The sequence below is a fragment of the Gouania willdenowi genome, chromosome 8, assembly GCF_900634775.1.
Source record: "Gouania willdenowi chromosome 8, fGouWil2.1, whole genome shotgun sequence".
NCBI classification, from domain to species: domain Eukaryota; kingdom Metazoa; phylum Chordata; class Actinopteri; order Blenniiformes; family Gobiesocidae; genus Gouania; species Gouania willdenowi.
Window position 1 is genome coordinate 15299932 of NC_041051.1, and position 15314 is coordinate 15315245.

Consider the following 15314-nt stretch of genomic DNA (forward strand, 5'->3'; position numbering starts at 1 on the left):
TATATATATAAATCTAGGCATTTATGGGATAATTGGAGGTCAAAGTGTGTTTCTGATCTCAAACAAGGCACTTACATCCTCACAGTATCAAACACATTTCATACATTTTTAACGTACCATACTTGAATCAAGGATGAGACTTCTTGATTTAATAACTATGCAGTAAAGTCACAAACAAACCTAACTGTAGCATATCTAGCTATTACCAAATATTATGTTGGACGTAATGTTACATTCCAAACATACTGTTAAATGTATTAAGATGTCCATGTCCACTTTTTTGCATCAAAGAAACATTTTTTTGACCAATTACTTAAACATATTGGATACATTTTAGATGTGTTTCCACAAGTTTCTATTCTATGAAACAAATGTAAAGCCAACCACATTTTCAATATTTGAGTCATCAGGAAGCCTGGCTCTTTACTTCCAACTGGAACTCACATTATTCCAATCATATTATTTCACATAAGGATAGTTGTACTTTATAAGAGAAAAAACTGTCAACGTTCCTTTTTACTGCAAATTTGTAAAGTAAAATCATGTCATTTTTTAAAATTCCTAAATTCAAAGTCATGCTATACATACCGTTATATATTGATTTGATTAGACTTTTATTAATCACTTAACATTACAAATCTAAAATTTAGGTTATATATTAGGCATTTATGACAATTGGAGGTCAAATTTGCATAATTCTGATATCAAACATGGCACTTACATCTTCACAGTATCAAGCACTTTTACATACATTTTGAACATACCATGCTTACAAGACTATTAAAAAAAAAAAAAATGTAATTATGCACTAAATTCCCAAACAAACTTAACTGTAGCATATCTACTAGCTATTAGCAAAATATCTCATACAATATAGAGATAAAATAATGTGAGAAAAGACATGAACTACCAATTTCTTTATTACAAAATGAACATTAAAAAAAAAAAGTCAACTAATTTAAACAAAAGGTGGAAAGAAGTAAAGCCTCATTGATATTTACAAACTCAGCCATCAATTCTGAGAAGGTCCATTCAGTTGGATCTGCTTGTGCAGGTCCAGAGAGCCTCTGGCTATCGGTGCTGTGAGGCGGTTTCATGAAGCCTTTGGTACATCAAACATACACAGGCCTTTGTATTTGTGCAGCAGCTGATTTTTGTTCCGGACCTGGTCCCGTAGCATACCGAGCTGCTGCTGCTGCTCCACGGGACTACTGTCGATCCCGGGCATGTTAGAGATCTGCTCCCGAGCCTCCTGGATCTTTGTCTTCAGTTTAGCCAACTCCTGATGTACATCCTGACTGTCCTTATCCATGCTGGAGGGACAAACATTGCATTCACAGCTCATTGCATTAGCTTTAGCTAGCTGGATGAACATCTTGAGTCTTTTCTACCAAAGAGACGAAGCGGAAGCGTGGATACAGATGTTATAATAAAATACAACTCTTACCATTTAATGATGTCATGGACTAAAGGCAACAACGAGTCATCTCCGCTTTCTTTTTCAAGCTGCGGCTGAACTGCCGCCATTGTTATTCTCTCTGTTTTACGGCGCACACGTTTGACGTCATTGGGACGAAGACGTCACTTCCTTAAACAAACTTTTTAGGTACCTAAAAAATAAAATGGGCTCAAATGGAAAATGTCTTCAATTTATTCTTCAAAATTAATAATATTCAGTTTAATTGTGAATTAATTACTATGTACTTTGAACATAAGAAAAACGAAGTTAATTTCATTGTAAACCTGTTCATTCCTTTAAGGTAAAATCTACATACACAAGTGCAAATTCAACAAAACTTCTCCCCTTTTTGTGAGCTTTCTGTGTGAATTTATTTAAAGAAGATATCAAAATTTTGTCCCTTATTCATACAAAAAAAGAATCAAAACTATGACAATATACAACAATATTTTTTGAAGAGGAATAATAACTGATTTACTCCTTTTCTTTTCTTTATTTCCCTTTCAATTGTGCATGTATGATTCTTGCTTTGTATAGTGTACACTTCTGACTTGTTGTAAATTTGTATTTTTCAAATCAACAAAAATGAATAAATTAGTAAAGTAAAATAAAAACAACTAAGAGACATTTACTATTTTAGATACACAGCAGTTACACACAAAGGAAACAATTATAATGTATAATATAATAATACAATTTAAATCCCTAAAACAGTGATTCTTAACACTCTAGGTACTGAACCTTGCAAGCTTCATTAGTGCATTCACTAAACCCTTCGTAACTGAAAAAAAATTAAATATGATTTTTATTTTTTTATTTACAAAACATAGGTATTTATTCAAACACATACTGTATAAACCATTACCATTTTTTGTTGCTTTGTTCAAAATGCTTTACATTTTTTGAAATTAATGCAAAAAATTTAATACTGTTATTGTAATTGATGTTTTAATTACCTAGTTTATCATAGTTTATCAAAAGTACTGTGCCAGTCCTGAGCCCTGCAGAACCCCAGAGTTCCACCAAACCAAGTTTGAGAACCACTGCCCTAAAATATGACATAGAATGCAGCTGGACAGTTAAAGTGTACACTGTATTTGTTTTGAACATAACTTGAATTAAGATGCTAAAAGTATTAGCTAGATGACAACTGCATAAATGAAGAATAGTTTAAATTTCTAGGGGCTTTATTTCTTTTTAAGCAGGTGTCACGGACTGAGTTTACCTCCGTACTGAGATTATGACCCTAACTTTGAAAACAAAAATGAATCATTATTTTTTAGCAAAAAATCATCTTCCGGTAGTACGCATGTGTGTGCATGCGCATATAGAATCTCAGTACGATGAGCATTCAGTACATGACACCGGGCTTCCGGACTCAAAACGCTACTCACTTTGTTGTTGTTCTTCCTGTTGTTGTGAACACTAGTTAAAATCGCTTCTCGTCTGTTATTCGTGAACGTATCGAGCTGAAATTTGGTAGTTATAATCAATGGATTGGTACTCATCGACGCTCGGCACCCCATTTTCAATTTGGGGCCCAGGGGGGCCAAACAAAAGTCGATTTCTCATTTATTTGCGAGTCAAATATCACAACGGTTGGTGGTACCGAATCATTGGCACATACCAATATATAAATGAGGCCCATTACCCCGTACGTGTCATGGGGTTGCCAGGGGCCCCATTTTTCAAATGACTACTCCTTTGTTTGTTCTCCTTAGATTGGAATGCAGTTTGGTATGAATACTCTATGAATGATAATGAGATGCTCGGAGCCCTTTTTTTAAAAATGGGGCCCGGGAGCCCACCCCCCATTTCCGGTAATTTCCAAATTTATGGGAACATAGTCATGTGATATATCATTTCAAAGGTAGTTCAACGTAGATTACGATTATGACTCGCACAATTTGTTTAGGGGCCCGCCTCCCCCTTTTTTTTTTTTTTGGCAATTTCCATTAAAGTCATTTTTTCATTTATTTGTGAGTCAAATATTGCAACGGTTGGTGGTACCGAATCATTGACACATACCAATATATGAATGGGGCCCTTTACTCCATATGTGCCACGGGGGCGCCAGGGACTGAATTCTTGGGAACGTGGTACATGCTATTTGGCCCGGAGACGTCCTGCCCAGTAACCAGTAACGCTCCCTGTAATGGAGCATTCACAACAGTAAATGTTAAATTTTTTATAAATGTTTTATAAATATGAATTTCTTATACCTTATTTTCCTGGGTTTGTAATGCAACTGATTACTTTAACACAAGCTTCTCCTGTCTTTTGTGACAATATATTTTAATGAGCATGGAAAATATGAACTTACACCAGTATGTACTAATCTGCTTTTCAGCTTTAGTCACACAAAGGTCTCAACACAACACACACACACCTGTTAAACGCAACAGGCAGAACTCATTAGCTCTGCAGCTGACCACATCTGTGACACAGCTGTATGGTCATTTTGCTAGAGTAGCTTTTAAGCCCATTAGCTTCAAATGTCATCAAATTGCTAAGTGACACTTTTCTCCATTTAAAACTCCAGCTGCGCATTGTGATGTTCTTGTTTTGAACTTTGGGTGCTTATGCTTGATATTTATATATAGTTGACACATCTTCTGCACTATGCTGCTTAGGTGTTTGATGTGTATACTATTTATAATGTGGTTCAATTTACCTCTCAAACACCATCTCACTAAAATGGTATATATATATATATATATAAATATATACACACCTCTTCACCTCTTTTTTAACAGTGGTTGGTTCTGAAACTTTGCATTCACACCCATAGAGGAAGAACAAGTAACCTAGAATAATCTATTTTGTCTTAATCAGGTGACTAGCTCCTGGTTTTTATATTAATAAACATGCATGCCCTATACCACTTAAATTTGGATAATAATTGATTAAATCTATCATAATGATATATTTTAATGAATTATGTAGACTAATTTGTTCATTCCAAGTTATGGGAATCCTGGGGATCTAAATCAATGGAGTGCTTTAAATATCCAGACAAAACATTTATTATTCAAACACAGCAAAAGTAAAATGAATAGAACAAACTTAAAGTATAACTATATTTACACATACACACACAACACTGTTTAAGGATTTTAGTAACACATCAGTGACATTTGAATCTGTAGCTGAAGACGAGGAAGTCTTCAATTTGAGTTGTTCCGGTCCTGAAAGTTTTCATTCTGCCATTTATTCTGGATCAATAGATTATAAATGAATCTGTATGAAGAATCAAGGTCCTCCACGGCCGCAGTTATGCTTTGCTTAAAATCCTCCAACACTGCAGGTGTATCAAGAAGGTCTTTGATCATTTCTGCTGTAAGTTGAGGATCTACCAGCTCACATAATGATGGACAAATACTATCCAGGTCTTCAGTTTGAGGAGCGTTGAACAAATCTGTTAGGGATGGAGCTATCTGCACCTCGTTTTGAAATTGAGTCTCCAATGAATTTTCTGATTGAAAATGAGCCTCTATCATCAGATTTGGTAAATGGAGAGGATTCTCCAACACATCTGTCACAGATTCAGTAGTCTCCGAAACATCTTTTGAATGCAGTTGGATTTTCAGTTTTGGAGATTGGGGATGCTCCCATACATCTTCTGATTGAGGAGGAGTCCCCATAACTTCTGCTAGTAGTGGAAAACACTCCATCGCACTTTGTATAAAGAGGAGGATCCTTCAGCATTTCTTCTAGAAGATCAAAAGCTTCTGTCACATCTGTTGACCTGAGATGATCCTCCTGGTGTCACCACTGAGGCGGCTGGACTGTTGAGTGTCGTTTCAAAGTTCCTGTGAAGATGCTGCAGAAGAGATTTAAGAAAAACACCAGCTGTTGAAAGAGTTTATCATCTTCAATGATGCACAGACACGTCAACAACCTTTAAAAAAAACCACTTTAAACTTCTCAAGTGATATTTTCAACTATTGGTAATCACAGTTTTGCTTGTGAACACTGAATAACATTTTTGAGTTGATCTTTAAAACTATCTGTAACACTGTTGGAATATAATGTTGTCCCAGCATTAGCATGGACACTCCCAAATTATTGTGGAAAACATCATGGTGTTATTACTTAAAATCAGGGCCTCTGTTCATACGTATAAGGTCACCCATATGCATTTCTGGCTAGAGTTAATTCTTTATTTAAAAAGAGTATAAACCTTTAATAAGCGCAATAAAAGAGGAACATAATACACCTCACATGCATGACGTAATATGTCAACTTATAACAATATTTTAAGAAGTAGATCTAAGAAAGAAGCCTTAATAAATGTGTTGCTTGTTATCAAGGGAGGAGCCGGAGGCCAGACATTTAGAGAACCACTGCCCTAAAGTTATGTCATTTTTCTGTTCATTCTGATGACATTACAATGTAATAATCTGCAATAACTCTTTCACATTTGTTTTAAGTGGCAGTTACCTCTACATTTCAAGAAATCCATAACTTTTTGATAATATACTGTATCTTAACAAAATTGGACCCATTAGCTACTGGTGAACAAGAATATAATATAAATATATATAAAATAAGCATAGTTTACTGCAAGGTGAATCTTAACGTACCTTCTTTAATAATACAAGCTGTTATCACGTCCCTTTATTTATCGGTTAACAAAAATATAATGCCTTACGTCAGCTACATAAGCCATAATAAAACTTACAATAGTGCAGTTATCAAAGTAAAGAATGCAGACAAGATTAGAAACACGAATGGATAAAGATGCACAGGCTTATTCAACCACACTAGGAAAAAAAAAAGTAAGTTAAAGATAAATTGCACACACCTGATTTACATTTGGGAGTCAGAGGATGAAATGAAGTGCATTTAGAACAGAATCATGCCAACAAAACATACATTGATTTTCAGGCACTGGAGGAAACTCTAAACGCCGCGTGACTGTTCCTACAAAAGATGCAAATACAAAAATAGATGCATATTTAGAAAGCAGCTAAAGATGATCTCATAACTATCTGAAAGTAGCTCCACTCCAACAGACTGAAGCATCCATGTACTATAGCTGCTCTGAAGATGCAGAGAAACGCAACACTGGAGATCATTGATCAAACAATATGATTTACCAGCTTTTTGGCTCTAATATACAGCTCTAAAATGCACTGCTTCTATGTAAGAGTCTAGAAATGGATGGATTAGGACAAAATACACAGCCATCATCACTAAATTATGTATATAAAAAAAAAACATGTTCTGACTTCTTAAAAGAAAGTTGATCTATTGGAGCAACACAGGTGTGACAAGAATGGGAAAAAGAAACTCACAGTTAGTTGGTGTCATAAATTTGCATTTTCTAAGAGATCAAGTGAGGATTAATTTGGGGAGCAGAGTCTACTGAGTCATGTATCTGTTGTCTGGGGTCTAATTGGTCCAGCTTATGGTCCTGAGTGGATGTGATGAGAATTGTCTCTGTTTTTACCCAACAGAAGGTTTATCCTGCCTTACCTGAATCAGCTGAGATGACCTGTGAAGACCTGTGTAGACCTGTATAGCAGCAGGGTTCCATCTACCTGCTGCTGTACAGCCACATCCTGAACGTCTTTGATAATGATGCATTCTGCACCGACACACCTGGAAATAAGGCATGTGTCATCAGCTCGCTGTGCTGAAGGCTGGTAATGAGTTACTCATCAGTTTCAGGTGTGTTGGAGCAGAGAAGCGATGAAAACAAGATCAAGAATAAATAAACAGGCATATGTTAAACACCAATGTATGACTTGCAATGACAATATTATCTATCCACTATAATGAGGGTTAGGGTTCAAACCTCACAATTATAGTCCAACCTTGTGATCACATCACAGTCAACACAAAGCCACAAACAGGTTAAAAGTCCGTCTTTTGATTTCAGTGAATTTTGGATTCAAAATGACTTTTTGACATTTTCCTTCTCAGTCTGAATCATTAATATATGTCTAGCCTTTTTAAAACCCAAAACATTTACAACAAGTGGGTGTTTGAAAGAATTTTAAATGACTCGTGAAATATTTCCACTTAATTACATTGATCAGCAGAATATAAAGTAACTGCTGCACAACTGTTGCATTAGCAGTGGTCTCTTATTTTGGTTTTTGATAATTATATAACGGTGGTACCTGGGGATGATGTGTCCTTACTGTATGTCTACCTGCTCCTGGCTTGGCATCTCTCTACATTGGGCAGTGTGACAAGCTACTGTAATGTGGCACAGGTGTGAATTTTTACAGCAAATTTAGATGTATTCATAATTAAGGTCTTTTGACTAAAATGCGACTTAGTTTTTAATATCAATGACATTAAGATTTTAGTCGACAAAAACTATTACAGAAAAGAATTATGCATTAAAAAATAAAATATCAACCTGATATGTGATGTACTAAAGCTTTTAAATACAGATTTGATGTGATGATTACATGAGTTCTGATTGGATTTCCTCGCGTTTGACAAAATTATAGTTTTTTCTTTATTAGTTACCAATAATGTTAATCAATATATTTTGATCATTCACATATGTATTTTTTTTCCAATTAGATATAGTCTAGTAGTTATTGCCACTTAAAAAAATAGTGAACAAAAATTATTATAGTCAACAAAATGAACAACAAAATGAACAAATCTGTTAATGTAATAAGAGCGAAAAAGATCATTGTTTAAATTTTTGAGAATATCTTTTATCTTGTGTTGTATTTGTATATTTATTGCACATAATGACATATTTGCATCACCGACTGACTTACTGAAATTACATTTGTACATTTGTCTATTTTCACATGACATATTTGCACAATCTTTATTCTATTTTATGGGCAGGAGTCGTGAAGGCAGAAGAGAGAACTTGCAGAAACTCATCATCGTTGTCCATTTGAGTGCTTCCAGAGGGATAACTTCTTACACCTGAAAAATCAGCAGCTGAGGCTTTTGCATCAGGAATAAAACATTTCAATCATGTTTAAACATATATTACCCCTGATGATATTGACACACCTAAAATGTCTGCTTATTTATTAGCTATTGTAACAGTTTGTTGTCCATATTCTATGTTCCCAGCTGTTTAAATGTAAATATTGTGAATTTAACAATTTGATGTGAATAAAGCAAATGTTGTCGCTACTTTCAAATGCACTATTTGTCCACTAGATGGTAGGCTTTATCAGATAGAGGAAAGCAGTTACCAGTACATTTTTATTTGTTTTCGGCAATGGACGGTTTTTTTGCTGGAATAATATACCTTTTTTATTTTATGTTATTCTTTAAATGCTAATCAACGAAATTACAATAATCGATTGATTTTTTTTTTTTTAAATTAATTATTTATTTATTTATTTATTTTTGGGAAGCTGAATATCTAATAAAAACTTTCAAAAGCGTTAATTCAAATCATAGTAAAAAACAATTTGGTTCGTTAATGTGTTAAAATAAGCAAAATCTCTCGATGCAGGTAATGCAAATCAGAATATTATTGTTGTGGAAGTTCGTTTGCTTTAGATTCCTAGTTTGGCTTTGCTCTTTTGTTATTATTTATATAAAAACCCAATACATTTAATGGTATTTTAACTGCGATAAAACCTATGGCGAGTATTTTTTTTAAATTTATTTATTTATTTATTTATTTATTTTTTATGGCGAGTGGATTCAAGCCGTCCTGTTTGAACGTGATGACGTCACGTCATTGTGTTGGCGAATCAGCGCGCACGCTGGGCGGGCTGTGTGGAGCTGTAGTTGAGTGTTAGCAAGCTAACTAAAGAAAGAAAGCTAACTAATGGTGAGAGTGGAAGTGCTGCTAAGGAAAAGACAACTGTCACAACAGCTAGGAAAATATAGATTTTACTGGAGCGAAAAGTCTCTTAGATGACGACATGAACATGTTTACAGTTAGTTAGTCAAAGACCGTATCTGTCTGATACCTGGAGAACATTTTGGATTCTTCATCGATTGTCCCATTTTCAAACGGAAACCGTTTCTGGACAGTCCGTGCTAGCTAACCAAGCTAAGTGAATAATCCAGGGGACCTTTTACTGTCACCAAAAACCCCAAACTGAATGTTTTGTCTGTCATGAGTCCGGCCGGGTGCTCCCATGTGAACGGTTATAAGGTGGATAATTGGAAACAAAACCTTCGAGTCATTTACCAGTGCTTTGTTTGGAGTGGTACTGCTGAGACCAGGAGACGCAAGGTAAAAATACAGAAACTACAATGTTATACTGATAAACAGCTGTAAAGTCAGTGTTATGCTGCTCACACAACTGTACAGTACGAGTCTTTAAAGGGTGGCACATTTGAAGCACAATCACGACTTGTTGTCTTACTAAAGCTGCACTCCAGCAGCAGCAGTAGGGTTGCTGCTACCGCTGTTAGCCTGCCAGGTTATCGCTGGTGTAGCGACTTCATTGGTGACCAAGTTAGCCTGTGGCTGACTTTTCGTTGCTTAAGATGAAACGAGACAATATTTTTTTTTGCGTATTCGCGGAATTATGTTATTTAACATGAATTCTGGTAAGCGTGCCTCTTTCTGAAAAAGCAACTCAGATCAAATAATGATTCCTTCGAGGCGGAAGCGAACCGCTGCAGTCACCAGAATGTTGATTACACTTATTCGCGCCTTCTTTAATATTGTGCCCAGATGCATCTGTCACACATTTTACCACTAAATGTTTGTTTTCTGAGGCATTATATTGCTGTTTAATAAGCAACTTCACCGTTTAAGTTAGGTTGTTTTTTTTTTAAACCAAATGCTACAAGCAACGCTTTCAAAGACGGTCACCAGGTTAAACGGTCACCAGTTTAGGTGCAACACTGGTAAGTTAGCTAGCGACTCTGCCTGGTACACTGCGGAGAGTGGGTGTTTCTTTTGGGAGTGCAAGCTACCCAATGCTCTATGCCTTTTTGAGATAAAGTTAAAACATTGTCAACTTTTCCCTGGGGTAAACGTGTCTGTCCATCTTATCTGAGGGATTACGGATGTGACTAAATGTGTGTCATAAGGAGAGTTGTGGTCATGGGCTGAAATCACCCCTCAGATGGTCCTCCTTTGTTTTTCCTCCACACTCATTCTCTTGGTTCACACTTTAATGGCTTCCTCCTGTTTATTTAAAGGCAGTGTATTTTTCCCCCCATCCCTGACTGATGTCTCTGACACCATTTAAGACTTCAGCTGATTGCCAGTATCTCATAGAGCTCATCCTACACTTGTTCGGCCTACACTGCTCTGAATAGCTCCCTGTAATATGATGTCACCATTAGACTGTGCTGCAGCTTTCTCCAGCATCCCACCTATCTACCTCTTCTTTTGTAAATATTAGTTGTTGTTTTTCTTCTATAAGTTGTGTTGTTTTACGTCATGTTTCTATCAAAGACAGTCCATGGTCACTTCAGGCTTCACTTACATTTGTCATTACATGTTTTTTTTTTTTTTATGTTGTGATAAAATAGGTGCCTCAGAGTGAAGCAGGATGGACAGAGCTGGTGAGTTCATGTTTATCCCCTTCTTCATCTTCTCAGACATAAAGCAGGTAGCCCACATAAATAGTGACTGGCATATTCACCCTCCACTTCAGAACTTTATTTAGTGGAATTGGGTATTGGGTATAAAACAAGAGGGGCAGAGCAAGCTATTCCCATTTATGTCTCCTGTGATGAACTGTTAGAGCTGATTACTATCTGATGAAAGGATGGACCTTGAGCCGAGCAGCACTACCAACCAGCTCAAGAGCCCAGTTTCTCTTTGGGTTGTTAAAGCAAATAGCCTGGGCTAAGTGGTTGATGTCCTTTTGCTTTAGCTTCAGCAGACCATATAACATTTTTCTCCATCAAGTGTATCAGTTAGTTGTTTATATTATTATTTTTTATTCATTTATTTGCTAATGTGAGATCGTAAATGTTTTTATTTGCTTTACTTTAGAACATACTTATTGGAAAAAATAACGTACAATAAATAAATCAGTATCACTTTAATCACTCTATCTGCGGCCTGGAAAATATATTGAGATTCAAGATATATCAAGTTTTTTATTTAGGAGATATAGAACATTACAATATTGCTTATATTTTGTATTAAATACTTGTTGCTCCTTGCTACTTCTCAGAACAACATGAAAAGGACAGTCAGATGGATTTCTAAATGCGTCCTAACCCAGACTTCCCCCTAAAATAAGCCACACTACAGAACTCACTCACACCTGCTGTCCCTTAGAGGAGAAAAAGCCAAAAGCGGCACATGTTAATAAATGTTCCTGTGTGGCATTTTTCATCAGCAAATTTAATTTAAATTTAATCTATAATTGTCTTTCTAGTGAGACTTTGAGTTAATAATATTGACATTTATATTATATATTGCCATTTTAAGTAAAAATATCAAGATATGAATTTTGGTTCATATTGCCAAGCCCTACTTTATCTATAAGGACATGTCCAAGCAGTTTTTGAAGTATATTGTAATCCTATTATACATTCCTGACACCACACAATGCCGATTAAACTTATGTGATTTATCACAAGGCTCAGCACCAACCATTATTTTGAATTAGATTTACATTAGGGAAAAAAACTGTTTTTAGATTTGAATGGCAAAATTGATTAAATACTTGCTTTTGAAAGGTAGCTTTAAATATTTAGCTTAAATCAATGTTTACCATATAAAAGGTAGCCACCCTGATTCCTGGGGAGCAGGTAGATTGCTGCTTTAATTATGCACACTCACAGATTAGAGTGCAAGAAAAACCATTTTTAGGCTAAGGATTTGTCATATATGTAATATGTATATTAGAAAATAATACTTAAGCACCAACTGGTTTGATGCAGTTAAAGGCATCCGATCGTTCGCATCGTAGCATAGATTTAATCATTTTAAGGTGTCCTCTTTGTTCAACTAAAAGCCATGCATGGACCTGTAGTAAAATGGTTGATATTAACATTCAATTTCTCCTTTCCTGTGAATGCAATGTCAAAATTCATCCACCATAATGTTCCTGGTCTTTTTTATTGACTGTGTACCAGCAAAATTTCAAGTTTGACCTTTTTCAAACTATTCAATTTTTTCCATCAAGAAACGTTTTACTATACTGTATTATGTACATTTTAAAGTCACTGTCAAAGAAAGTTAGCAATTGTTCGATCCTTGTCCATATCACTTCCCCAGCTTTTTCCCTTACTCATCCTCATTTGTTTATAGCACCAAGCTCCTATTTCTGAAGACTTTATTTATCTTGGCCATAAGCTATCGAATACTTTGGTAATCAAGCGTTCTATCAATTAATCCACCAATTTATCAAGTAATCAGAGAACATATACAGTCACTTTGTTTCCTTTTTAGGAAAGAGTTTCATTTTACTACGAATGAATTATTGAAAGTAGAAAAAGCATATTTGATGTAACATATTAATTCCAGTATGTTCATTTTGTCTTTTTTTTTTTTAAATAATATGTTAAGGTGCCATTTATTCTGACAATTTGTTTTTTTTTTAGGAAATGTACTTAAAGGCAGTGAGTTGATCTCCTTACATGTCTGGAGATCAAAGTCAAAAAGTTGTCTGAATAAATGAAACCATAACATATTATGACATAACATATTTTTCCACATTTGGTGTCAATCAAAAAAAATACAAATGCAGGCAACATTGGAAAAAGAAAATACACATTTCTCCTTTTAATTAAACAAGGCTTTGAGGCAGAGAAAATTAATTGATAATTTTTTGTAATCGAGGTATTTGAAGCCATCAACAAATCCTTCCAGCCCTACATTTATTGCTATTATTTAAAAAAAAAAAATATATTTCCATGTTTACTCTAGCACTGTTGCTTTTGTTTCTTGTAAAAGGAAAACGATTTGTATTGGGTTTTTAAACATAAATAATGTTTTGCATCAGAGCACTAACAGCTAAACGTCTCTACCGCTACCTGCTTTTTTCACCTCTTTGTCTTTTGTAAGTCTTTTCAATGCTACTGCTTTATGGAAAACCAGCTACGGGTTTGTCAATTTTTGATGTCTGTCAGTGGGCTTCTTTCATGCCTGTTTTTTCTAGGACCATATCCTGTCCGTCATTCCACTGTTTAGTCTAATAGCTCTTTCAGTCTGTCTGTTGTGGGCTCGGTCTCAGTGACTCAGGCTACGCAAAGGGCAGAAGGTCTGTAATCATAGGCCTGGTAAAGTCTCTTTATTAGTTAGGTAAACATTTACAGTTATACATTAAAATAAGTGTTTGCATTCTTACATTCACAGAAGTACAGAGCAAATGAGATAGGGATTTTTTGAATTTTGCATAAGGTCTACATTTGGTTAAAATTTTGTCAAAATCGGTTTAGTACTATTATAACATTTCTCTGGAAGCCTATTATTTAGTGTTAACATGCCTTTGCATGTATTTACCAAATGGCATCTCTCCCCCCCTATACATTTTGCAAAAATGTTGCTATATGGTGCATTATGTTAGTGTAATTGTGGCTTTTCTTTTGTTTATTTTGTAGCACTTTTCTTAGCATGATGTATTTTTTCACCTAGTTTTTGTGAACATGATGAAATCTGGTATCCATGATAATGATGGCCAAGAATTGAGCATCATTATCAGTTTACCTCTTTTCAGTTGAAAATGTACCAACTTATAGTATACCAACAGTATGGGCGCTTAGTCTCTTAGCAGTCCTCTGTAGAATGCTGTCCCGCACTGTAACATATCTGCATGATTAACATTAATTTTATGTGATTTGTTTGTAGTTGGTTTTGGTATCAATGCACATTAATATTCATAATATATCTAACACAAGCACATTAATATTCATAATATATTTTACATATACCCTTACATTTGTGATTTTCGTAACCCAGTAGCGTGGATGCAGAACTTTTAATTCATGATATTAATTGATCATGAATATTAAAAAAAATACATATCCAATTCCATAGAGAAAAATTAAAAACCCCTTTAAAATCTACTTTTTTCAAATTTGATCTGTGAATTATTCTTACCAGCGACTCTTTTCTATGTTGAATATTTCTTAAAATTAATGTTAATTTAATTTAGTTGAATTCAGTTGTGTGAATGGTAAGATTTATTATGTTATTGGGGAAATGTTTAGAGAGAATGATTGTTTTTCTTCAGTTGCAGCCGCCAGATATTTGTTTCGACCAGCTGAGGGCGCTGGTAACCCTGGTAACCCAGTGTTCGGTTGGGATGCAGCTTTTCTGCGCAGTGAAGAAGAGATGCTATGCGCTGGCAGACAGAGCTAATAGAAAAACCTGACTTTTACAGATATTCACATAATATTACAGATACTGTATTCTTTTGGTGCTAAAGGGGTAAAGAATCATTTAGGAAACATGTTTAGAGTAGAAGGTGGCCAGAAAGAGAGTAGTAGGCAATTCCGCCCGCCGCCTATGCTTCTGTACTTCTTTGGATAATGCACATTAATAAACAGACACATGCTGTAAATGAGCCAGATATAGCCAAAAGAGGCTAGTTTTCATCTGGTGTCCCTGATCAGATTTTAAAAGACAACCTAGAATGTAAAAGGTATTAAAACAGAGACAGAGACAATACAACATGACAAAAGAGAACAAGTATGACAAATAACAACAATTACTGATAAAACAAAGCACAAAGACAGGACAAAAACTTCCACACAGTATATTACCAATAGGAACACAAATAGTTAATTCATACTTAACACAAGAGAAACAATGTACAGAAATCAAAAATAAACTAAAATAACGATAGAATAAAAGGCTGCCATCTGTTTATCTCTTGGCTTGTTCACTTAAAAGCAATACTCGACAGTATTTTGGCATCATCAAGACATTCCTGCCACAATACGTACTGGTCATGGCCTGAGTTGGCCAACGGAACTGATG

The 15314-nt window shown here is 35.1% G+C and overlaps 2 protein-coding genes across 5 annotated transcripts in view; one reads left to right on the top strand and one right to left on the bottom strand.

Moving 5' to 3' along the window:
• Positions 1-793: 793 nt before the first annotated feature.
• On the bottom strand, positions 794-1563 carry med9 (mediator complex subunit 9). Its single transcript, XM_028455761.1, has 2 exons — positions 1448-1563; positions 794-1313 (listed from the first exon to the last, which is right to left on the bottom strand). Exons 1-2 carry the CDS (start codon positions 1525-1527, stop codon positions 1094-1096), a joined length of 300 nt encoding a protein of 99 aa, XP_028311562.1. The 5' UTR covers positions 1528-1563; the 3' UTR covers positions 794-1093.
• Positions 1564-9187: 7624 nt separating this feature from the next.
• Positions 9188-15314, top strand: part of LOC114467981 (ubiquitin carboxyl-terminal hydrolase 22) — a 33312-nt gene continuing 27185 nt past the window's right edge. Inside the window, exons 1-2 of one of the 4 annotated variants that reach the window (XM_028454550.1) lie at positions 9188-9647; positions 10904-10936. In XM_028454550.1, the coding sequence (XP_028310351.1) occupies positions 9528-9647; positions 10904-10936 (153 nt within the window). In that variant the 5' untranslated portion in view covers positions 9188-9527. The remainder of the gene's footprint in view (positions 9648-10903; positions 10937-15314) is intronic. The other 3 variants (XM_028454552.1, XM_028454551.1, XM_028454553.1) reach the window with 3 other exon arrangements.